The sequence below is a fragment of the Anabrus simplex genome, chromosome 1 (genome assembly GCF_040414725.1).
Source record: "Anabrus simplex isolate iqAnaSimp1 chromosome 1, ASM4041472v1, whole genome shotgun sequence".
Classification (NCBI taxonomy): domain Eukaryota; kingdom Metazoa; phylum Arthropoda; class Insecta; order Orthoptera; family Tettigoniidae; genus Anabrus; species Anabrus simplex.
Genome location: NC_090265.1, coordinates 702785387 through 702812387, shown reverse-complemented (window position 1 = coordinate 702812387; position 27001 = coordinate 702785387). Strand labels below are relative to the sequence as shown.

Below are 27001 nucleotides of genomic sequence, written 5' to 3'. Positions count from 1 at the left end.
CCAAAATCCGAAACTATCATTCAGTAGTCAAACCAGAAGGATTTTATGCCTCAGAGTGTCTTATTTTGAATAAAAAAGGGGAGCTACAAGAACTGGAAAAGAAAGAAAGGAAGATTCTGGGACCCCAGAAAACTACTGATGGAACCTGGGAAAAATGGAAAAACAAGGATCTTTATAAGCATACGGAAAAGATCTCAGACACAATGAGGAAGCGAAGGTTGAACTTCTACGGACATCTAGTAAAAATGGACGAAAGCAGAATGACCAAAAAGATCTTTAAGTACCGTACATTGTAGGATTGAAGGCCACCACTAAGTGGGTAGAAGAGGTCAAAAGAGATGCAAAAGAAGTTGGAATTACACTAGAGGTGATCAATAAAAGGAAAGAGTTTAGAAACATAATCAACAAAATCAAATTTTTTGAGGACAAATCACCTAAAAAGAAGCCCAACCAGATAATCTCTGAGGAGGAGAGAAAAATACGAAGTGAGAGAATGAAAAGGTTCTGGGAAGAGAAGAGAAGAAAGGCCAACAAGCCTTAAGTTCTATGCGGTCCACAGTTGGCCAAATTCGGAGGAAGGAGAAGAAGAATAGGTAAATTCCACTACTTTGCCTGTATTAGTCACCTCCTCAACCTGGAAATTAATCTTACATCCAACTATCTTTGCATATTGCTAACTGAATTCTTATGCTTTCTGGAAGTCCTCACATATACACTCTCCTAGTTCATTAATTTTCCCTGGAATGTCCATCCTGGAACTTGTGTCTGCCTTAAAGTACCTATACATACCCATCCATTACGGTACCAGTACTCACTAAAATTCATATGCCTGTCAATTATGCTTGTCGTCATGTTAACCTTAGCTGACTTTTTATTTGGTAAATTAAATTTCCTAGTAAGTTCTTTCAGTCTCTCCTTACTTCCTCATATATTCCTATTTCTTTCTAACCTGCACTTCTGTTACAATACAGTGGGTCTATACTATTACTTACCACTTTAGAAAAATACCATACCTGTTTTCAAACTCCCGAACAATTAGTTAAACCCATCCCATAGTCAGTTTATATTTTCATTCACCATTTTTAACTAATCATAATTAATTTTTAAAAACTCTCCTCTGTCTCTCTTATCAACCTTATGATATTGCCTAATAGTCTTACAGCATTCTATTCTCTCACATTTATTTTCAACTACAACAGAAATGATCTTCATGATCACTTCAGTTTTTCTATAGTGCTCATCTGGTTTTATTAGCACTATGTCTAGAATATGTTGCCCTCTATATTGTTTGTTACATCACTTTCTGATTCAGTTGTCCTTCCCAGAGTAACTTTTCGATCATGTTTTCTGCCATTCGCATCAGTCACCACTGATCTGCATTTAGGGCAGTTGCCCAGGTGGCAGGTACTCTGTCTGTTGTTTACTCATCATCTCTTCAAGAATTACACAGAATTTTTAAATTTATTAAACATCTCCCATGGTAAATTATTCCAATCACTAACTCCTCTTCTTATAAAAGGATATTTGTCCCAGTTTGTCCTCGTGAATTTCAACTTTATCTTCATATTTTGATCTCAAACTTATTTGATTACCAATGTCATTCCACGCTATCTCCCCACTGACAGCTCAGAAAGTACCACTTAGTCTTCCCATCCCAAATTCTGCAACATTTTTGTAACGCATCTCTTCTGTCAGAAATCACCCAGAAGAAATTGAGCTGCTTTTCTTTGGATTTCTTCCATTTCTCGAGTCGAGTAAACATGGTGAAGGTCCCATACACTGGAAACTTACTCTTAATTTGGGTATTACCAGAGACTTACATGCCCTCTCCTTTACATCCTTACTGCAACCCCTAAATACCCTCACAACCATGTGCAGAAATCGGTACCCTTTACTTACAATCACATTTATGTGATTATCACAATGAAGATCTTTACTTATATCAACACGTAGATACTTACAATGATCCCCATGAGGAACTTTCACCCCATCAATGCAGTAATGAAAACTGAGTGGACTTTTCCTTTTTTTTTGCTTTACGTCGCACCGACACAGATAGGTCTTATGGCGACGATGGGACAAGGAAGGGCTAGGAGTGCGGAGGAAGCGGCCGTGGCCTTAATTAAGGTACAGCCCCAGCATTTGCCTGGTGTGAAAATGGGAAACCACGGAAAACCATTTTCAGGGCTACGGAGGACTTTTCCTTTTAGTGAAACTCACAACCTGACTTAACACCGTTTATCATCATATTATTGCCTGCTGTCCATCTCGCAACATTTTCGAAGTCTTTTTGCAGTTGCTCACAATCTTGTAACTTATTTATTACTCTATACAGTATGACATCATCCGCTAAGTCCGACTCGTTGGCTGAACGGTCAGCGTACTAGCTTTCGGTTCAGAGGGTCCCGGGTTCGATTCCCGGCCGGGTCAGGGATTTTAACCTTAATTGGTTAATTCCAACGGCATGGGGGCTGGGTGTATGTGTTGTCTTCATCATCATTTCATCCTCATCACGATGCGCAGGTCACCTACGAGCGTCAAATAGAACTGCACCTGGCGAGCCGAACCCGTCCTGGGATATCCCGGCACTAAAAGCCATACGACATTTCATTTCATCCGCAAAAAGCCTTATCTCCGATTCCAGTTGTTTACTCATATTATTTAAGGTCCAGTAATATTGCCTTGAGGAATTCCCCTCTTAATGATTGCAGGATCATTATCAACATTGAAACACCAACTGCATTTTACAGTAATATGAAGGAATTATTTTCAATAAAATGTCAACTCATTTTTATGTACATTAATTTATTAAAATATTAATACAATGGAACATGAGAAAACATGTCAAAATGATACACTCCTCATCTTGCAGCCATTATGAACTCATTGGTACTGTTTTACATTAAAGCTAAGCAGGGTATTTTGGAAGGCAAAGAAAGGTACAATGCTATTAAATAATTATGTAGAAGACACATTGAAAAAAGAAAAATAATTGCCAATGACAAATTCATTAGTTCCAGAAATAAATGCATGGCAGCTTGTGCTGAAATAATGAAACTGCTAGGAAGGTAACAAAGGAGCCTGTAACCATTATGCCAAATATACTGAATGATTCGTTTGAAAATACTGTAAAAAACATGTCTATAAACTGGAAAATAATCTTGACTCACGCAAGGAGAATGAAGATACATTTACAGATATGCTGAGTAAACTATAAACTACCATGAACAAGTGAAATAAAATATACATGACATGAAGTTGCACCTAAGGGATATTTTTCAAAATAGTTAAAGAACTCAGGAATTCCAGGACAGATGAGTACAATGGGCTCTCCTCAAAACCAAATGAACATGTTTGCATATTGTAGAATGCAAAGAACAGTCACAGCATGTACATGGATACTGAGGAAATACATATTTTATATTCAGAACAAATCAATGGGCAGCAGAATGAATGACCTGTTACACATTCTTTGCTGACACTATAAAACTCATCTGTCCTCCTGCTTCCAACCTTGCATGAAGTGGAACTTTCCACTGTCATATCATGAACACATTTGTGGACTGTTTTTGTGTCTCTGCCTTATATATTGCACAGCTTTGCTAAGTTTTCCTTTATTTACTTTTCACAACCTATCAAACACTTTGTGTTTTACCCCTGACATCACAGCATTTATGCTCTTATCCATCCTACTGACTCGAAGACCTTCCATTACCACTTGTTTTAGGACTCGGTGGAAGACTTCTAAATGCATACTGGTATTAATGTGCACTTCTAATCGGTAACAATAGGCCCTCTGATCACAGCTACTAGCATATTCCTTTTCGAAGTACACACCAAACTCTCTACATGTGTCATTATTTTCACAAGCATGTAGGAAGTTGTTGAGCTCACTGTGGAATTCAACTACGTTTTCACACTGCAACAATGTCCTTAGGTGTTTGTTACACAATTGCTTTGAATGCCTGGCTACCATGAATTTTAGAGGAAATTCTCTTTCTCCAAGCCCTATCCATATGCATAGAAGTTTCTTCAAAGGGGCACCTGTGACTTCAACCCATGCATTAGAGAATGAAGCCTAATTATCAGTTATCAGTATCTGCACTGGAAAATCAATTGCAGATATTGATTATTTGACAACATACCAAAAAAAAAAAAAAAATGTCAGCACATTGCAGTCTGTTCGATTAGAGTAACAGAATGCAACAGAGAATCTCTCATTGTATTCATCTAACATCAATAATGTTGTAAGTGAGAAGTCACAAGCATTTGTCCCATGAGTACAGCCAATACAAATCATTTATTTTCCCAAACTCCACAAGCATTACTTTCTGCGCATCAGTCATGATTATTAATACAGAATCATTCTCTGTCAATCCGTATTCTGGGTTGGAAATCCCTTGTAATTTACCAAACCGGACATACTCATTACCTTGTTCTTTTAACCTATCTATCCAAATGCACACACTTTCTACATCTTTCTGACTGTTTATCACTATCTAACCTCAAATCACGAACAATATTACTCAGGTCATGTCTTTGCAGAATCTGCTTAGTATCTAAATTGTCTGTGATATTTTTCAGAACAGTGTCAAAGGGAATATTCTGAGCCAACTGGCCAGCAATCTGTTCTCTCTCTCTTCATTTGACAGCAGGATATGCCCAACTCCTCTGTGATGTCCAAAATGTACATTATTGTAAATAACATGCACACTCAATTATTTATTTTACATGAACCCTGAAATTTCATATGCCGTATTCCCTTTCCTCTTCTTTTGACCAATCCACTGCAATGACAGAAATAAAGGGCTGTAGTGCCATGGGTTTTGGTTTGGTAGTTGTTGATGTCCTCTTATGTCTTGGTGGACGAGTTAGAATATATCTGGATTGAGTTTTTTTTTTCCCTTTGAGTTCCATACTTTAAATTCTTGAAAAGAATAGAAAAATTTAATTACTAGTTGTTAACATTAAGATAATAATAAACTCATTGCACAGCTCAACTTGTGTTATGGTAAGGGTCATTCTATAAAAACTAACTACAACAAATTAGACATTTACATTTTTTTTTTTTTTTTTTACTAAACTTGTTTGTAGAGTACTCGTTCCTGCCTGGTGGCCATAATTGTTAAGGCATTGAAGTCTGCGCACTCTAACACCGTGGTCAGCCGGTTCAAGTCCCCTTGATCGAAAACATTTTGGCCACCAGGGTAGAGGAGGTGGTGATATACAATTTCTAATCAGTAGATTGCGTGCCAAAAGCCTGGAATAAATTCCAAACCTCTCTGCAGTGCTCATATGGAGTTAGGGCATATGACGCTGCTGATGGTGATTCGTCTGTCGGTTGGAGATGTTAAGCCTTGAGCAGCCCCCTTGGTGCTATTCGACAGGAGTAGGCTATGTGCCGGCACAGTGTTTCACCCTCTCCCTTCCTACTATCATATATCACGTCATTCATTTCATCTCATTAATTCCTCTGATGAGGCTGACGCCAGGAAGGGCATCCGGTCCGTGGTTGGCTATTCGCATACTCGGCACAAACAACATTCAACCCCGACTATCTGTAAGCCTACAACATGCTGCTCACTGCACAATGCGGGGACAACGCTCTCGAGATCTCTCGAAATTTCTCGCGAGAAATAGTGCCTGCGCTAGTCCCGAGAAATCTCGAGACCCTGTCTCAGACTGCCCATCACTAGTATACCGCCTTCCTCAACCTGCTTCCCATCCGTTTCTGGACATGCCTTATGCATTCCAGTTTTTCAACTATACAGTCAGCTCCATACGGTTGGCTTTCACACACTGCCTTGTAAGCACTGGAGTCCCCATCTCCGAGATACTTTACATACCGAACACCGTACTTTTGGACAATCTCCGAGATACTTTACATGCCGAACACCGTACTTTTGGACAGATCTCCGAGATACTTTACATGCCGAACACCATACTTTTGGACAGAACGACCAAATATTGCCTTCTTTCCAGCAGCCTCCCAACTGCCACTTGAACCACTATAGTTTTTACCACAGGTCTCTTCATGTTTCTTACTGTGACTATCACTCACTGATTAAAATATATAAATCTGAATTAATGAAATACAATATTAAAATATTCACGAAATAAAATTCTCAATTGTCAGACTATGTACTCACACTTAGTACTTACCCGATTACTTACACGTACAATAGTCGACGGGCGCCAGCTACAAATAGATGTAGCGATAATAGAATGAGAGTATGACAGCATAACATATCGGTTGTGGGAAAAGGAGATTGGCGTTCGGTTTCCCCATTAAAATGCGAGGATATCTGATATAAAACAATTGTATTTGGTAATGTACAAAATATATTCTTTAAATACTGACTAACTAGCGAGACCTACTGCGATAATACAAAAGAAAATATAAAACTGACATAACTGAAAGAAACTGTAGACATTAAATTTGAAATTTTCTTGACTGGACATTTAAAAGTTATGTGATATAAATGGTGATTCCCAAAGGGAATCTGAAATATTTGTCCCGAATGAGTAAATTTATAATACCAATGTAAATGATCCGTTATTGGACATTATAAATTTTCCAGCCAACTGATTCCTGGTTGCCAGCGTTTCGCCCTCATGTGCTAGGTTTCTTATTTGTTAATGTGCGATCCAGCATAACTCCCAGGTACTTTGGTGTAAAGCAGTGTTCCAGTAAGTTCCCCTTCCATAGTACTTAGAGTTTCTGAGAGGCCTGCGCATGCCGCAGATGGAACGCACAAATTTGAGTCTTGGCTGGATTTGGTTTGAGTTGGTTTTTCTCATAATAGGTACCTAGCTCTTCTAATGCAGCAGTTAAAGAGATCTCTGCTTCATGAAAGGTATCAGTTTGAGTAGTAAGTGCAAGGTCATCGGCATAGATAAAGCTTTTAGTATTTTCTGGTAATGGCTGGTCATTAGTGTAGATGTTGAAAAGAATAGGAGCCAGTACACTGCCTTGAGGTAGTCCATTCCTTTGATTCCTATATCTGCTTCAGCGTCCTTGGAATTCGACAAAAAAGCAACGATTTTCCAGGAGAGTAGCTATCATCTTGGTTACCTTGATGTCTGTAATCATTCTATAAAGTTTGTGTAATAATATCCTGTGATTTACTGTATCGTAGGCGGCTGAGAGGTCCACAAAAGCCACACCAGTAATCTTCTTCATTTCAAACCCATCCTCGATGTGCTGGGTTAGATGTAAAACCTGTGCTGTGCTTGTTGCAGGTAAATTTCACCGACAACACAATAATTATATTATGTCCACACATGGGTGCCGTGACGTACATTGACATACATTGAATTTCCAGACCTACTGCTTCTCTACAATTTGTGAAAATGGTTGCAGTGCTGCATTGGAGAAAAGGTTGAAGCATGCGCTGGTATACTTGCCAATCATGGAGATTCGATATAAGGTGCAGTGAGTGTTAAAACCCTGTTTCTGTTCTGTTCTGTGTATATTTTAGCCCTGCTGATTACAATTGTAATTTTAATTGGTTTAACACTGCAGGTCAGTTTGAACTTTTAAATATATGTAACTCTGTTTTTTTCACATTAAGTTTTAACTGATCTTGAAGATCAGGTTGTATAATACCAATATAAATGGTCCGTTATTGGACATTATAAATTTTCCAGCCAGCTCATTCTTGGTTGCCAGCGTTTCGCCCTCGTGTGCAAGGGTGGGCTCATCAGTTGGTACCTAGCACACCTACCAATACGCTGGCTAGTGCATACCGTGGAGGCCACTGCGTAGGCTAACTGGAGCCACCGGCAGTGCCAATGCACTAAGAGACTTTGTCTCAACACAAAAAATTGATGCCTGCTTGGCCATCAGATGATATAGATGTTGATTCTCATAGGGAATCTGAAATATTTGTCCTGAATGAGCAAATTTATAATACCAATAACGGACCATTTATATTGGTATTATAAATTTGCTCATTCAGGACAAATATTTCAGATTCCCTATGAGAATCAACATCTATATCATCTGATGGCCAAGCAGGCATCAATTTTTTGTGTTGAGACAAAGTCTCTTAGTGCATTGGCACTGCCGGTGGCTCCAGTTAGCCTACGCAGTGGCCTCCACGGTATGCACTAGCCAGCGTATTGGTAGGTGTGCTAGGTACCAACTGATGAGCCCACCCTAGCACACGAGGGCGAAACGCTGGCAACCAAGAATGAGCTGGCTGGAAAATTTATAATGTCCAATAACGGACCATTTATATTGGTATTATAAATTTGCTCATTCAGGACAAATATTTCAGATTCCCTATGGGAATCAACATCTATATCATCAGGTTGTATTTTAAGTAATGTGAAGTTAAGAGAGAGAGATCAGAGGTAACATTTCTTCCAAGATGACTCAAATGAAAATGCATGAAATTATTTTATCATAGCACAGAGTCTCATAAACATTTTCCCAAAGTTTCGTTGTAAAAAAATGTACCTAAGTACCATAAAACAATAAAAATTCACGCACGTGCATTTCTGCGCCCACCTGTCAAGTTTTATTCCCATTTCTTCCAGGTACTTTCAAGAACTATTACCTTTTTTGCACTATTATTGTAGGCAAGACTGGAGCATTGACCTAGACGGCTGTGTGTTTGTCCTCATGTGATTTCTTATTGTTGAAACTGTTTCCGTTATCGATGGGCTAGCGACGGAGTCGAGTAGAATCGAGGGCTTCAGTTTCACTAAGAAGCTGCGGAAAAGGGTAAGCAACCCCATCTTCTTCTTCTTCTTCTTCTTCTTCAGGGCGTAAGGAAATTCTGTCATGGTGTGGTACGATTCCTCACCCGCATCCGTATAGTAGTGAACATTCCTAGCAAAAAATAAATAAAATAAATAAAAAAATTACTTACTCTTAATATCACAAAATAAAAGCCAAATATATCTAAGATAGCAACCTGTTCAATGAGTGTAAAGGCAAAAGAAAAAAGAAAACCTAAAGGGTAGAACTTAAACTTTGGTACTATTTGCTGTCAACATGTTTGACATTGTGGTAGGATTATCAGTTGGTAGGGGTGGAGATGGTTTGTAATAGTCGTATGTGAAATGACGTACCTTGCCATTGATGCTTTCACGGCCCATGCTTACAGATATGATATAGGCTTTTGGGCTTATGCCGTGTCAAGAAAATAAGGTGAAATTCTTTACGTCTCGCAGAGAACTGTGCTCTGCGCCATCAGAAGAAAGATCTCAACTGTCTATGAGAAAGGCTTCTTAAACAATGAGCTTTTGAATTTAGGTGTTATAATACAAGTGGAAATGGTACGGTCATTTGTCATCAGATGGCTCCCTGGACGCGGTACAGCGCTAGCGTTTGAAGCGGAAGCTAACGGAACCATCAGAAACAGTCTAAGAGAGTCGCATAACATGTGTGCGTCACATGACTGACACAAGCCTGGAATGAAACATCTGGCGATTAGGAGTGTACAAATTTGGAAAAGACCGAGACGAAATAACAATAGTGAAGGGACAGGGAAGGAAACTACCTACGTAAATCCTTAATGGCTGGCAACAAGGTATTATTTAATTGATAGCCGGTGTCCCTGTTGAAATTGTTAGGATTTCTACGTATTTCCACAGCTTCCCGTATAATCCTGGACCTGCAGTGTCTAGTGTGGGTAAGACTTGAGCATCTTGGAATACGACAATGACCTGACGATAGAGCGTGCTCAGCTATTGCTGATTTGTCTGGCTGGTCGAGACGAATATTACGTTCATGTTCCTTGACATGGGTACCAATGGACCGGCATGTTTGGCCGAAGTATACCTTACCGCAAGTACAGGGAATTTCGTATACCCCAGGATGTAAAGTGGGGACAATTTGTCCTTGGTTTTACCCAGACTGTGAGCAATTTTAGTGGCGGTGCCAAAGACTGTTTTTATATTGTGTTTGCGGAGGACCTTGGCAATTCGATCTGTAGTGTTGTGAATGTAAGGCAAGTAGGCAGTTCCCTTCACTTCTTCCTTCTGTGCTCTCTGCTTGGTTGTTTCTCTGGTATGCAGGGCTCTATGAATCTGCAAATCGCTGTAACAATTACTCTTGAACTTGACTCAGCGTGTGTCCATGTCCACCTGGATATCTGATGGCTCACGAATTCGTCTCTCCCTCTAGATGAGTGTCGTGAGAATGCCTCGTTTTTGTGCTGGATAGTAGCGAGAATCTGTGTAACCGCTTGTTTCGGGACAATTTACGGTTACCATAATAAGAACAATAATATAGAAATAACCAGTAATAAATAATAATGATAATGTGATAGGAAAATGACGCAGTGGCGGAGAATTCATATAAACCAAATACAGGGAACACTTACAGGCCTAAAAATGACAACTAAGACAGGATGTGGAAGCTGCGGGAAGCCCTTATCGAGGTCCATGGGAACGTATGACGTTATGGGGGAGAAAAGATTTACAAGAAACACCCTCTAGCTCAACTATATTAAAAATGACAAGAAAGTTTTACAAAATACAGTTCCACGACACGGAAACTAGACATACTTAAGTAACTTAACATAAAATTTGATTTAACAAGAAGGTGATGCTACCTTAAAGGTATAGTTTAAAGCGAAAGTATTTAATGGATGAAAGAATTAAAAGTACGGCAATTGGAACCTAAGGTAAACTCGGACTCATCAAATCAAACTTTTAAGATGACATTAAGCGAAGAAATAATGAAACACAAAAGGAATTAAACAATGAAACGAAACCGGAAAACATTGAGAATAACATTGCAAAAACACTGAAATAACACTTACTTCGGAAAGGCAGGAGTTCCCGAGGGTAGCCCTCGAGCGCAGCCCTCGAGCGAGGGCGGTCGGATGGAAAATGACGCCGAGCACACGCATCATTTTTCGAAGCCGCCCACAAGGCCGGAAATGGCCCGATTACAATCAACCAATAAGATCAAACTTACCCTAGATTCCTGGACCTTTTTGCCAATAGGAACTCTCGTTACCATATATGGTCATTTTAACATCGTTAGCAATTGCACAAGTTCTGGAACATTACGATTACAACACAAATTTCATCATAGGAAACCGCGCTTGCAGCACAGGTACAGGATGCTCCAAAATTAATCACCCCACAAATCTTACATCAGATTACATAAAAACTACATTTTAAAAAAATCACTTCAAAGCACTTTTGCATGTTGCAATGTTCATACAGTTCAAAATTTCTTGCGGTTACATGAAATTCCAGTAGAGTCCAGAGTTGCAAAAAAAATTAAATCCTTCAGACAAATAAAAAAAATTAAAATTTACATTTCCAAACACACTGTAGTTTCAGTTCTCCGTCCCACCAACCGGTGACAATCTGCATGGAGGTATGTTGATGCATTTGTGGTCTGGACAGAAGGTCCTGAGAAACTTCATCCATTTGTAAACCACCTAAATCAGGAACATCCTTCAATGAAATTCACTATGGAGATGAGTCAGACGGATGCCTTCTTTTCTTGGATGTTCTGTTAAGAAAGAAACCAGACAGCTCCTTAGGAAGTACCATCTATCGTAAGCCAACCCACACAAATCGCTATCTTCATGCAGATTCTCACCACCATCCAGCACAAAAACAAGGCATTCGCACGACACTCGTCAAAAGGGCGAGACAAATTTGTGAGCCATCAGATATCCAGGTAGAGGTGGATACGCTCAAAGTCAAGTTCAAGGGTAATTGTTACAGCAATTTGCAGATTCATAGAGCCCTGCATCCCAGAGAGACAACCAAGCAGAGCGCACAGAAGGAAGAAGTGAAGGGAACTGCCTACTTGCCTTACATTCACAACACCACAGATCGAACTGCCAAGGTCCTCCTCAAACACAATATAAAAACCGTCTTTGGCACCGCCACTAAAAATGCTCACAGTCTGGGTAAAACCAAGGACAAATTGTCCCAACTTTTACATCCTGGGTTATACAAAATTCCCTGTACTTGGGGTAAGGTATACTTCGGCCAAACACGGCGGTCCATTGGTACCTGTATCAAGGAACATGAACGTAATATTCGTCTCAACCAGCCAGACAAATCAGCAATAGCTGAGCACGCTCTATCGTCGGGTCATGATGTCATGTTCCAAGATGCTGAAGTCTTACCCCCACTAGACACTACAGGTCCAGGATTATACGGGAAGCTGTGGAAATATGTAGAAATCCTAACAATTTCAACAGGGACTCTGGCTATCAATTAAGTAATACCTGGTTGCCAGCCATTAAGGATTTACGTAGGTAGTTCCCTTCCCTGTCCCTTCACTATTGTTATTTCGCCTCGGTCTTTTCCAAATTCATGCGTTCCTCATCGCCAGATGTTTCATTCCAGGCTTGTGTCAATGTCATACACCTGTCAATGTCATGTGACGTACACAAGTTATGCGACTCGCATAGACCGATTCTGATAGTTCCGTCAGCTTGCGCTTCGAACACTAACACCGTACCGCGTCCAGGGAGCCATCTGGCGACGAATGAACGTACCATTTCCACTTCTATTATAACGTGCAAATTCAAAAGCTCATTGTTTAAGAAGCCTTTCTTGTGGACAGTTGAGATTTTTCTTCTGATGACGCTGAGCACAGTTCTCTGCGAGACGTAAAGAATTTCACCTTATTTTCTTGACACGGCATAAGCCCAAAAGCCTACATCATGTCAATGATGTACCTTATTTTCATTTTTTTTTACAACCAGTAAAACACATTGTGTTGTGAAAATGTGTTAAAATGCAATATTTATAATAAAATACAAAACTCAAGAATACAAACCTCCGCTTTACCCTTACACAAAACAAACGAACAACACGCACATTTTCAACTGAGGAAAGGGCACGAAGATCGGAGCGTCTGAAGAAGTACTGGGAGGACCGCAAAGCCCGAACAATCCCTTCAAAGAGACCTGAACTACGGACTGATTAAAGTGATCCTATGTGGTCATAAAAGAAGAAGAAGAAGAAAATGCTATATAAATACCAAAGAGGATCTTTTCAAATAAAACTTAATTTATGTTCTTTTTAATATTTCATCTGACAATTGTGCCCCCATTGACCTGCCCGCAAATGCTGAAGAATATTTCAGTATATACAATTTAAGTGTAACTGATAAAACACGAAAGGCAGAACAAAATGATGTTCTACGATTTCCTTCAATAGTGACACCGATTCATGAACAGGACTGAAGTAATAGTATATTTTCCTTTTATTTTTCTGATTTTGCATTAATATACATACATTTTTCTTTTGTGCATTAGCCGATAATTTAAAATAAATGCACAAATTCTCTTTTTGCTTCATGCATCTTTATTTCACAATTAGCTCTAAGCAAAAGTGATTTCGTTTCACATTAATATCACCAAAAAGACATTAGCCATTTATCAGAATTAATTAAAAAACTATGGTTTTCTTCAAACACTAAATTATAAATACTACAACATGCAGAATGTACAAGACACTAAATCTTTAATTTAAAAATTCTACAACTACCAGCCCCTAGCCAATGGATTCGAAGGTCCCCCAGGGGAGTGCAAAATTACCATTCACATTCAGCTTGGTCGTTGAGGAAGATTGCAAGAAAATCAATCAATAACAGGAATAAATCAGAAGTCAGGCTACCAGCAAAAGAACACAGCATGCAAAAATCAACATACCGTACACACAGAAATAATCCCTACATATTTTTAAAAGAATCTGGCATCAGAAATGAATATGGTTTTCCATGGTACCTTAAGGTCATGCCAGTTTCCTTCCCACACTTTCCTACATCATCGCCATAAGACCTATCTTTGTTGGTGAGATGTAAAGCAACTTATTTAAAAAAAAAAAAAATTTCCTCGTTAAGGCACCGCCTAGCTTCATATTCAGGGCTGCCGACAGTGGGGTTCGAACCCACTATCCCCCAAATGTAAGCTCACAGCTGTGCTCACCTAACTGCAAGGCCAACTCTCTGTTTAATGAGGAACACACTATGAACTTGAGAATATTAAAGGCCTATAGTAGTCCATATTGCATACCTGCCAACGTTTCAAAAGGGCTATCAGTAAAACTCACGCGCGACAAAAAATGTAACGATTTTCAACATACCCCGGCTTTACGAAAATAACAATACTTCTGGGCTACAAAATACAATAATTCATGCTTTAAACAGAATACTTCAATGCAATGATATCTACTTACATCATAGGCCAATTATTTGTAGAGGAATATAACAATCAAGACGAAATCCATGTTGAACAGCAGCAGACGTGGTGGATATTAGTTTGGAGCTTACATAACAGGACTTCCTTGATAAATTAAGCACATATGCGATAATTGGAAAAGGCTTTACACAATAAAACCCTTTTAACATAACACAGGCAAGGAATAATATAATACACACTGCAAATCACACGCTAATTCGACCTGAAAGTCATAGTTGTGGCCTTTTTAGCTTCCTGCAAAAAGTCTTTAGAAAATGTTTTGTCATAACAGGGACCAGAAGTCATGGTCTTCAATCAAAAATAGATTCCAGAGATTCATTGGACATGGATGATCTGAACTCTGTTCTATTTTTCTTCACAAGGCTGAAATTAGGTTCACATTCTGCATTGCTATGGGGTATGGTGAGAATAGACAGCATTACCCTACAAATTAGGTTATACTTAAGAAGTCCATCAGCTACACAAATTGTTGATATTTGTGCCCAACTGGAATCGCTTGCAACATCGTAATTTGCAACCAAAGTGTCATCAACCTGAACTCATTCACCACCTCATCTGTAGTTTCATTCTCTTCCTCGCATAACATGATAGGAAACCTTCCAAGAAAAACACGAATGGAAGAAAACCGTGAATCTTAAATTTTGTCTAACCTAGCAACTTGAGCATGCTTTAACACATCATCTTTGAGTGGAAACTTGTTGATGATGTAGTGTCAGACAGTGCAAAAGTAGTTTCTCACTGATGAAAAGAAAAGGGATGTATCTGTATCCTGGAGATCATTCGCAATGTTGGAAGTCTGAATGCCAATAACTAACTTATCACGTAAATCGTTGCGTCGACCATGTGCAATATTAGTATCACACCCACATACCGTGCAAAAGGCAAATTTTTCTACCTTTCTTCATTTCAGTATGCACGTAAAATCAACAGAATATTATTCTTTAAAGGTCTGGAAGTACCGTTTCTTGCTGGATTTATTCACGATAATCTACAATAGGAATATAGCGTATTAATATGTCTGAGAACAAAATGAAACATCGAAAGGAACTTGGACCACTGAACGTCACATAAAATTATAACAAACACTCAAGGCAGTCAAACACTTCATTAAACATGTCAAAGCACACAAAGTCTTAAACAATTAAATGAACACGACACCAACCACGCGTACAAGGAATATGCATATGGTAAAAAACGTACACACACGGAACTAATATTATTATTATTATTATTATTATTATTATTATTTATAACTTAATGGGCTTCGCTAACAGCGGTATACCCAGTCACTGGAACGAATGTAATTATAGTAGACCAACGAATATAGAAAACTGTAAAGCACGAAATTATAACACAAAAACTCGAACATTTCTGTCGACACCTACGATTCACACGGGAGAACTGTTATGCCGGGCCCTGGCTTTAAATTCAGTTCCAATAACCGCAATAACGACACAAACATCGAAACATGACAGGGTTAAAAATACCAATCACATCAAAGAATGCGTTATCGACTATACTATCGTGGACTTGCCTTCAACCAAGACAGAGCGTGCTTTGACCCACGCAAATAATCAACTGTACAGAAGTGGAGCGATTATCGAATGTTGTTTCAAATGTTCGTCCGTAAAACCGTAAAATGCTGCAATTTCCGTGAATTTTATGGATAAACCATAAAAGTTGGCAGGTATGATACTGTTTATCAGTGACAAACGCACTAAATCTAATTAGTCATAATTAAGGTATAGGATTTTGATAAATACTTTTTTGAATCATGTTTTTTCAAAATATGTACGAATAATATGTATTAAAGGGGTGATCAAAAAACTTCCGTCCGACGGCTGTACAGTCTTAAATCAGGATGCCAATCAGGCAAAATCGCCGTGAGCATTGAGGCAGTCATCCCATCAACGCACCAGGCTGAAGATCGCTGTGTGGTAAAACACCATGTGCTGTTGCATGAAGATGTCTGTAACCGTCAACTGCACATCCTTGTCAACCTTTTAAGGCATTTTTGAAGGGACAAAAGGCATGATAATCGCATGGGGAGTGATCAGGACTATAGGGCGGGTGCTCGAGTGACTCTGCTTGAGTTGGTGTACCTTCTGCGTGACGACCATAGCCGTATGGGATGAGCGTTATCATGAAACAGCAGGACCCCTTGGCGCAGTTTTCCTAGAAGTTTCGCCTTAATTGCCTGATGTAAATTCTTCAGTGTTGCGCAGTACTGTTCCTCAGTGACGCAGACACTAGGTTCCTTGAAATCAATCAGCAATGGGCCCCAGTAATCAAAGAACCTTTCATGCCAACGGTTGGCTCTTTAACTTCTTGGGACGAGGGGACGACGCAGGACACCACCTTTCATCACCTGCAACAATGTGATCCGGGAACATGTTGTCTTTCACATTGAAACACATCAGGTGTTGCTGGCAAACAGCCATCCAGTGTGCTTTCTGTTCAGCATTCATCACCCAGGGTATCCATTGGCTGCAGACCTTACATAGCCTAACTCCTGCCAGAAAGTGTGTTGCACGCTTCCAAAGCTGGTGTCGATATCCATTGCTAGCGCATAAATGGTTATGCACCAGTCCGCCCTGATCGCCTCATCCACTGCAAGCTTGTTGTCCGTTATGGACAAGGCTGGCCTCCTAGATCAACCAGCGCCTTGTGTCGAAACGCAACCAGCACGGAACTTGGTGCACCACTCCACAACGGTGGTTTTCGACAGACGGCCCCATGGCTAAATGCGGAAGGGATTAGTGGGTGGCAGTTGCGTTGTGCCGAGGTACATGCGATAAATGCGGCCCTGTAAACTAGGGCGACGTTATTGCCAAATGCGTCCAAACAGGACCAACGTGCTGTTATTCTGTTCTTGGCTGCCGAAGGACAAACGCTGATGGACATCCATTGGAGAATGAAGACGTTGCACATCAGCTGCAGCAACACCCTCAAATTATTACGCCTTATAGTACTGACAAGGCAGATCATATCATCTCCTGTTTTATCAGTGTAGTGAGATTGTCACCGAGGAACACAATGACGAGGTTTTATTGCACACACCAATTTTTATTTATTTACCACATCCTGTTGTTCTTAATATACATTAGTCTTTGCGAAGAATCCTTTGCAACAAAGCAAGGAGGAATACTAAATTCTGATCTTCCATGATATTATCATAGAAATGTTAACAGTCCTAATAATTCAATGTATTATCTGTCACAAAGCTGGCATCTGACTGACAAGCAATTTAAAGGAGTTACTTTGCTGAGTGGAACAGGCAGGTAGTGAGGTAACTATCTTGCGATCCTTTCGGATCATACATATTCTGATAGCCACTGATATTTGACACACTGGTTCATCATGGTATTTGAGCTATCTGATCGAGGCTAGAATGTGCTGTTAAAAATGGGAAATTGACACATTAAATAGAACAAAGAAGGCACCTCAATGGTTAGTGTTTCGTTCCCTTACAACTAAAATCAGATATGCTTCCTGTGGAACAAATGAAGGAAAGAAATATACTCTCTCAAAGTCAGCTAACAGGACAAGTTTGGTTTTGTCGTTGAAAAAAACGCCAACACTCTTGTCTGACAACTGATAGCCAAAGCCAATTTTGCACGAGTAGTCCATCACCTTCGTGATCCATACAACAGGCTGAGCTGCAGGATCAGTGGCTTCATCTAGACACCAAACAAGTAAACTAGGTTAGAAACTGGCAAAAGTTAGCAAAACATATCTATAACAAATACTAGCCCCAAGCAAAACTTCCCTATCAACTGAGTCGGTCAGTGGAGAAATGAACAGTCATTTTTAATAAGTTTCCACGGGAGAGATTAAAAAAAACCCCACCTTATTTGTGAATAAAATACTGCACTGAATAAATTAAACTTTTTACCATCTAATATGCATCCTATTGCATATACCAATATAGTTAGTGAGGGATTCGAAAATTAAGAAAAAAAACACACAGTATTACCCGTTTTACATTTTTCAAGACCCAAGGAATATCTGTGTAAACTGAGGGGATTTGGGGGTGGGTATGTGTAAATCATAGGAAACAACTTGCGTATGTAAAAACTTGCTGGAAAAGGACGTAAACATTACACAAATGTTTATTAATTTATAGGGTACTTTAATCTTAAGCCTTACCTCAAAGGCCAGAGTAAATTAAATGCTGACACCAGACTGCCTTCGTAATTCTTCTCATCCATCGACCACAAGAAGGGTACCAGTGGGTAGTTAATATATTGTGCATTATTACTTTAACATGGTTCTCTTTCTTAGAGTGACTATAGAATTGTCTAACATGCAATACATTTTCATTCTCTGTTAATATATCTATATAAATAAAGTTATTTCATTTGTTTTGCCAATTTTTCAGATATTTATCCGTTTTAAATCAACTCAAGACCGAATCGGTGGTTTTTATTTTTCATGTGTCTGTCCGTTTGTTCCACCACCACGGCGAAACGGCTGGATAGATCTCAACCAAACTTCATATTTAGAGTATACTCATCCCGAGGAAGGTTTCGATATGCATACCATTATAAAATCTTTGAATAGACAGGGGAGGGGGCTAATAGGAAAACCAGAATGGTTTTACTCCGTGGACCGTATGTGAAATGTCTTTTCATTATAAACAACTTTCGTTATGGTCATAATTTACCTTACTCTTCAAATGACGGAGAAATTATTATTTTCTGTGGATATCATGCTCTGCATTGAGTGACCGACAGAGACTACGAACCTACAGGTTACCATGGCAAAGTCTCTGACTGCTTGCCAACAGGGAAGTAACATATTGCCATTTTCCTCATCATTCCTTTCAATTCGTGATTGTTCCTTGGGTAGAAAGCAAGAGAGGCGTAAATCGGCCATGCTGAGGGCTATTGGCGGAACATCGTAGGAAGTTATGACCGTCCTCCAATAGCTTAAGTAATAACACCATTAGTCAGCTTCTTATCTGTTTACTTAAGAATTCCTGCACCTAAATTTCTCTTCTGCTACCACCTTCTTATATTCATAACTCACACCAGCATAATTTATTGAGGGGCATTTGATTTTCCAATACATTCACTTGGTATTTATTTATTTGTCGTCATTGGGCTGTCCTCAGTTATAATCCATTTTCTATTAATTTCAACTTTCTTAACTGTATTATTTTCTTCCTTAATTACTCAGTGATAATCCTGAAAGCTGGACACACTTTTCATTGAGGAAATATTCTAAGGTATGCAAATGTATAACTTTTGGCCTGGAAAATATCGAAATATGGATGCAATATCAACGACGGTGCAGACCTTGGTTCGGGATAATTGGTGGCTAATCGGCAAGTCGAATCACAAATCAGAAAGCACAATCGCCTTTCATTTTGGAGAGATCTACAACTTAGGTCCTATGACTTTTTGTCGTATTTTTATCCCTCATACGTTAAATAGAGCTGTATTTCTCGATTTCAAGTTAATTATGTACTTTTACACGTATATGTTATTATCGGGCACACTTATAGGAAAGATAGAATCATGACATTCGGCATGCACATTGACATGACCAGTGGCCATGTGATGGCCAAATTGTATGATTCTAGCCGTCACATGAGACATGAGTATCAAAAATAGAAAGTAGTATGTTTAAACTGTACAAAATTTCACCCCATTCAATGACTGTAGCTCAATCTAACCCATAAATATAAGAGATACAAGATGATGTCATAGGTCTAACCATGTAGAACACAAAGCGGAGTGAAGTCCGTTTGTAGATATGTCGAAGAGTTTCAAAGCAGTAACTCTCGAAATAAAGGTCTGCGCTTTTAGAGTGTGTCTGTACACCGACTGTTTTGGAGAAATTTCCGTACAGATATCCGTTTCAGGTGTAATAATGCACATCTGCATATTTTTAGCTTTGGTATCTGTCTGTAACTTTGAAACTACTGGATATATTTCCACCAAACTTGATATTTAGAATCCACCTGTCCTTGGGTAAGTTTTAGGGCAAGTATTGTTTTTAAGTCCCTGAACTGACTGGGGGTTTATACAAAAACGAAACAGTGATTTTTGCATTCCCACAAAATATACACAACCAAAGCTAATGGAAATCTACCTGCCTTAATGGAAATTAACTTCTAAACCTTTTTTCACATGTGCATCATTTTGATAGGAGGATTAATAAGGGAGATATCATTAACGGAAAGTTTTTCGGTACACGTTCCACCGGACTTAACTCAAGAGCAGGTGCGTGAAAGCGTATTTCTTACAACTTGAAAACTACTGAAGATATTTGAACCAAACTTTATATTTAGCATCCACCTGTCCCAAGGTAGGATTTAAAGGTCAATGACATTTCATGTTCCATGAATGGACTGGCGGTTTATAGGGAACCGAAATGGTGTTCTTACTCTTCCACAATATATACAGTACAAGACCAACCTGACTGGAAATCGACCAAACTTGATGGAAATCCATTTCTAAAATATATTTTTTAATGTGCATTTTTTCGACAGGAGGATTAATAAGGGAGATATCATGAACGGTCGGTTTTGCAGGGTAAGTCCAGCGGACATAGCCCAAAATTGTTGTACCTGGAGCAGATTCCTTATCTATATAAAGATAATCTTAACGACTGTGTGCCTGTACACTGACTATTTTGGTGAAATTTTTGTACAGCTACCCGTTTAGGGGATAATAATGACCTTCGGCATATTTTTCTGTTTTAGTTTCCTGAAAGTCCTTATTTTTACCCTCCTCACCCAAAATCCAGATTGCGGCATAATCTGCCAGACGAACAAGAAAATTGAAATTTGGTGAAATTATACGTTTTAGCCTGTAATGGACTGGAAAATTCCAAGATCTTTAAATTTTTCACTTTTTATCCCCGAAGAATATCGAAATATGGAGGCAATTTTAATGATGGTGCAGACCTTCGGGAAGTCTTATCATATAACGAATGGCACAATCTCTGTTCAATTTGGAGTGATCTACAACCTTGGTCTTATGAGTTTCTGTCGTACCTGTATCCCTTTTACGTTTGATTTTTCTCTATTTCTCGATGTTAAGTAAATTTGGGCTTTTCACATGCATAATTCATACTTTCAATCACTTATAGGAAAGATAGAATCATCAAACTCTACACGAAAATTGGCCCACCCAGTAGCCATATATGAGCCAAATGGTATGTATGTAGGTGTCACATAATTATCCGAAAAGCAAAGCAGTGTGACAAAATCTTACACAAATTTTACCCTATTCAACATTTCTAACTCAGTCTGACCATGAATAGATGAGATATCATAGGACCAGCCATTTAGGCTGCTAAATCCAGCGTCTTATGGTACAATCCTTTGTCGATATGACATACCGTTTAGCAGCAGTTAATCTGTAAATGAAGGTCTGCAATATTGTAAACAAGCATATAGTTTCGTATGTCAATCTATATATATTATCACTGATATCGATTTGTAGCGATCGAGAAAGGGTGTGTCTGCTATTGTAATCAGTACTCCCCACACCGACTGACTGGCAGTAGGAATAGGGTCCTTCAACTCCTGTGTAACTGACATTAGTAAGGAAGGCCTACCATTGTAATGAATAATTCACTTCTCGATTTGACTTGCAGAAGGCATGGAAGCATGCAGTTTTGTTTAAAACTCTGCTACCCCATTGTGTTTTGCTGTAGGGAGGGGTGCCCGCCATTATAAACAAATGTACCCATCTAAAATGTGACGTGGCATTAGGCATAGTGACCTGCTATTTTGATGGAAACTTACCGAATTGGTGTGACTGGCAGTAAGCTAGCTGGCAGTAGGGAAAGAGGCTTATTATAATGATAACTGCATAACTCAATTTCGACTGGTAGTAAGAAAGTTGTCTGCCTTTATAATAAAAACTCCTCAACTGTAATCTGTCTGGAAGTAGGATAAGGGCCTGCCATTGTAACGAAAACTCCCCAAATCGATTATAACCGCGCAGTAGGCAACGGGGCCTGCAATTATAATGTAAACTTCGCAACTCAATTGTGAATGGCAGTAGGCAAGTGAGCCTGCTGTTATCACAAATCCGTAACAAACACTTTACATTGGAAACAACGTATGGGGACCTGCCAATGCTGTTTCTCGGATAACGTTAAGAGACACAATCATATTCACTGCATGTACAGTATTTACTTTGATATTCGAATACAATGTAGAATACCGTAGCGAAACACGGGTACATTTGCTAGTTTAAAAAGTAAATCTGATGGGTCATGCGGAAGTTTGTGTAGCAGGCAACCTACACATCAGAGTTGTCATGCAGTTTGCGTAGCTTCTGCTGACATTCGTACTCTGCTAGTTTCGCCCAAGTATTGTCGTAAAGTGTGCACCGTCCGGTTTGGTTATCATGCCATCCATGGCAGTATTAAGTCAGCAGTGGAAATGATTTGAAATTTATTTTATTGTATTAAAAAATTATTTGGTTTGCCTTTGTATCAGATTTTATTCTGTTTGGACTGATATTTTGGACTTGGAAGAATTGTTTCGATCTCATACACCTGGAAGACCAAGAACCCACTGGATGGACATCATAAAGATGGACATTGAAGATAGGGGAGGGACACCGGAGGACATCATTAACAGAACGTATCTCAACAAGACAGAATGGAACGGGCTCGCCAAAAGTACCCGGAAAACTGGAACTGTAAAATAATGACAAAACCTGAAATTATCCAGAACCTTTTAAATTGACTGTTTTAAGAACCGTTATTTGTAGCAGAAATTATAATTTAATCTGTAGATTTCAAAAGGTTTTTTTGGTCAAATTATTTCGTAACACACTGTACTATAATCTGCAGCTCATGAACTGTGTTTCCTGTTGCTTAACACCAAGTCAGCAAGAAAGAAGCGACTTTTGATTGGAGAAAATAAAAGTAAATGCAAAAGTTGAATGTGAAATTCGAAGGTGAATTCTGCAGAGGTGCCAACCTTTGAAGTGGGTTATCAGTAATCCCGTTTTTAACCCCCCCGACAAAACTTTTACGAGTAAAATACAAAGCACCCTGTTTGCCCTTTCCTACAGCAATCTATTCTAAAGTATATCATATTACACAATAAAATTTGCTCACTACCTGTTAGTTCTGCGATAAAAAATTCTTTGTAACTTGTTTTGCCCCCAGCAGCTGATTTTCGGTGTAGGTTTTCTCGTTAAAATTCCAACCCAAATCAAAATTAACAAAAACAGAAAAATCCAAAAAGGATTATGTATTATTTACCCTCAATAATACGCAAATATATCCCATAACCAACGTTTTCAAAAACATACAACTTAAAAATAGCATATAAAACTACACATAACAGTGCCATACACAACGCTAGAACAATCAACAGTAATAATAAATACAACCATTCAGGGGTATATCGGACAAAATGCAACTGTGACACCAGCTACATCGGACGTCCTGGCAGGAACTTTCCAATCCGTTACAATAAACACCTAAATGCCATAAAAAAACAATCTTTTTCCTCCATAGGGCAACACATTGAAAATTATAAACACAAATTCACAAATATCGAAAATGACATGCAAATTTCGAATATAAACCCCAAAGGCCCCTCGCTCAAAATAATATTAATATAAACAAATTCACAGAAAAAAACAAATATAATCTTTAATATAGTCATTACTTTCCTAAAAAATACTTATCTCAAGAGAATCAATAAACAAAACTTGACACTCGCCAGAGAACCACCGGAAGACATGCCCAACTCCACCCCTACCCCCTCAACAGCCACTCCTCCCGCCCCTCCACCTCGCAGCAAACGGCGTTAGCTCGAGACGAACACGAAGCAGTGCACAATGTGCTCCCAAACCATAGACAACCTCAAGACTACAATAGCAGTAAGTATAATTATAGATTCTCTCACATGACTTAAGACATTCCTTCAACATATTAGTATCACATCTTACTCTTATCTTTCAAAGATAATTCTTACAATTATCACACAATTACAAAAAGGAAGGAGCCACCACTCTGGTTTAATGCAACACAACATTATCTTAATACGGCAATAGACATGACTCGTCTTTCAATGTAAACAACTGGATTTTATACACGGCAAGCTGCAATTTCTACACTTCCGCCCAAGCCTCAACTGAATCCACACTACATCAATATTTTGCCTTTTAGATATTCGAAGTGTTTCTTATCCTTCGTGTACATATGGTGACAAATTTTAAATGAGATATTAGTATTTTAAAGAGTAACCCACATTACAATTCAAGCCATTGCACAGTTGTGTACAACTAGACTTAATGATTGCAGTCAAACTGAAGAATTAAGAAACAGTGCAAGCCATAAACTCGAACATTCACAAGCATGGAAGTGCTTTACGCATATGTTGTTTTTATTTTATGAATACTTGTAAGTTAGTTTTAAGTTTAGGAATATTCACATTTCTTAGATGTGCATTCACGCATGATAACATATACCGGTACTTCCAATTAGATGAATGCCCTACTCATGAGTACATCCTGACATGTTACCGTCACATGATATTCCTTTTTAGATATGATAACGTTTGCAATTGTACGATGTGTTATATGTATGTCCAGCTGAGGATGACCCGCTAGGGTCGAAACTGGTCCTGTATTTTTAATAATAAAAATTATTTTAAAAAAGTATTGATTAGGTGGAGTTCTTCTCCTCTTTGCATTTGTAGGTATGATGTCATCACCCCTCCTTCACCAAATAAGCATGGTCGCCATGTGCTCTTGCAGTCCTATATAGTGTCCTTTTCAGCGTCCTATATGACAGGTAATAGTACAAAAACCTAGTATTTTCGCACCTCTACTCCTTCCTTGTACCCTTATGAACATATCTAATAGCATATCACGGCGCCTAGAAGAGAACTGGAAATAGCGTGAATGTGTACCGTAACCGGGGCTACTATAGCAACTCTCCATGCATTTGGTATAGCTCCTTCACGCAAACAATAATCAAACAAGTACCTCAGATATAGTACTATATCCCAACCAATTGTCTTTAGTATATCCCCCGAAACTATCAATTTCAGCTTCTTTTCTAGATTTCAACTTTTGTGGCTTACTGTTAATGTCATTTTTGTCATAGGTAAATTTTAATACTCTTTTTTTAGCATTAGTCACCTCGTCTGTCTGGACATTATCCTTGTAACCAACAATCTTTACATACTGCTGACTGAATAATACTGCCTTTTGAAGATCCTCGCTTACACACTCCCCTTGTTTATTAATGATTCCTGGAATATGCTTCTTGTAACCTGTTTCTGCCTGAAAGTACTTATACAAATTTTAGTGAAAAATGGAAGAGTATGTATAACCGCCAATTATGCTTGCCATCATGTTATCCTTAGCTGACTTCTTTGCTATATTCAATTTCCTAGCAAGTTCCTTAACTTCTCCTTACTTCCACAGCCATTATCTTAAGTAGAGTCTTAAGGCATTAAGGTGATCTGTAAGCCAACACTGCCCGGCAGGTCTTAATGTCCACAAGTAATGCAAGGGGTTGGTGCAAACTCTGACCTGCCAGCGACCTCACTGAAATTGACAGTTTTCATGCAGCACTGTGTTTCGATCAAAGGTATTGTTGTAGAGATACTCAAAGGTCTATTTAATAATAATAATAATAATAATAATAATAATAATAATGTGTGGCCTCAGCAGAGGTCTGGTGCAGGTCTTGCGAACTGATGTGTTATAGGCTACCTAAGATGAATTATAATCGTGAAGATGGCACAAATTCGCAGATCCCAAACCAGGAAAGTTAAAATCTCCGACCTGGAGGGAATCTAAACTGGGACCCCCAGAACCAAAGGATAGACATGAAATAATTTGTGAAAAAACAGCAATGAGAAAAATACAACAAAATAAATACACAGATGTAACTAAGTCCAAGTTCTGAAACTTTCGCTGTCATTAGTTACCGTATTTCATGGCATAATCGTCGCACTTTTTATACCAAAATTTTCGAAAAAATTGTAGGGTGCGACCATTATACGATGAATATTTAATACCAGTATTTGTATTACTCAAAAAATGTATTTATAACTAAATTGTATTGATACAAATTTAAGATGCACGTAATACTCGCGTTTATACATCAAAATAATTAAAATAGTCTAAAACAAAATTCATAATTTTTCGCAACAATTCGGCGAACGTTTTTCCAACCTGAAAATAAAAATGAACGTATTAAGATAATTGTCATTAATTTGAGTATTAAAGTTAAAATATTACACTTGCAAAAAATTATCACTCTGTTGTGAAATGCGGACTTACCGGTACGCAATTTATTCCAAATCTTCGGTGTCGCTATCGCAGGTTTCGCTATCTGATGCGCCGTCCTCGCCTCTGTTAATACCAGTATCAGATTCATCGTCTCCCTGCCACACTGCGTCATCTTCGGAACCGTCTACTGCATTCGAAATCCCAGTCCTTTTGAAGCTCTTGGAGACTAGTTCAGGTGGTATAAGATCCCAACTCTTCTTCACCCACGAGCATAACAAGTCCAAGGGTGGACGCCTGATATTTCCGGCGGGCGTCAATTGCTGATCGCCGCTCATCATCCACTCGTTGTAAAATCGACGTAAGTGGTCTTTAAAGGGTTTATTAACACATACGTCTAGTGGCTGCAAAGCAGATGTTAGGCCACCAGGAATGACTATCTGTCGTCTTATTTGATGTGAGAATTTGCTTCACTTCGTTCACGAGGTGACCTCGGAAACTATCTAAAACAAGCAGAGCTGGTTGTTTTAGTAGTGCACCAGGTCTTCTGTTCCACACAGTTTTAACCCAGTC

The 27001-nt window shown here is 38.9% G+C and overlaps 2 protein-coding genes across 3 annotated transcripts in view; one reads left to right on the top strand and one right to left on the bottom strand.

The window, feature by feature from the left end:
- Window positions 1–7676, top strand: part of LOC136857363 (serine/threonine-protein kinase PLK1-like) — a 692893-nt gene extending 685217 nt beyond the window's left edge. The window contains exon 6 of the mRNA XM_068225160.1: window positions 7243–7676. Within this exon, the coding sequence (XP_068081261.1) occupies window positions 7243–7317 (75 nt within the window). The 3' untranslated portion in view covers window positions 7318–7676. The remainder of the gene's footprint in view (window positions 1–7242) is intronic.
- Window positions 7677–8157: 481 nt separating this feature from the next.
- Window positions 8158–27001, bottom strand: part of LOC137496962 (serine/threonine-protein kinase PLK1-like) — a 61793-nt gene continuing 42949 nt past the window's right edge. For both annotated transcript variants that reach the window (XM_068225154.1, XM_068225155.1), the window contains 2 exons: window positions 17725–17878; window positions 8158–8839 (listed from right to left, as the gene is read on the bottom strand). In XM_068225154.1, the coding sequence (XP_068081255.1) occupies window positions 8578–8839; window positions 17725–17878 (416 nt within the window). In that variant the 3' untranslated portion in view covers window positions 8158–8577. The remainder of the gene's footprint in view (window positions 8840–17724; window positions 17879–27001) is intronic.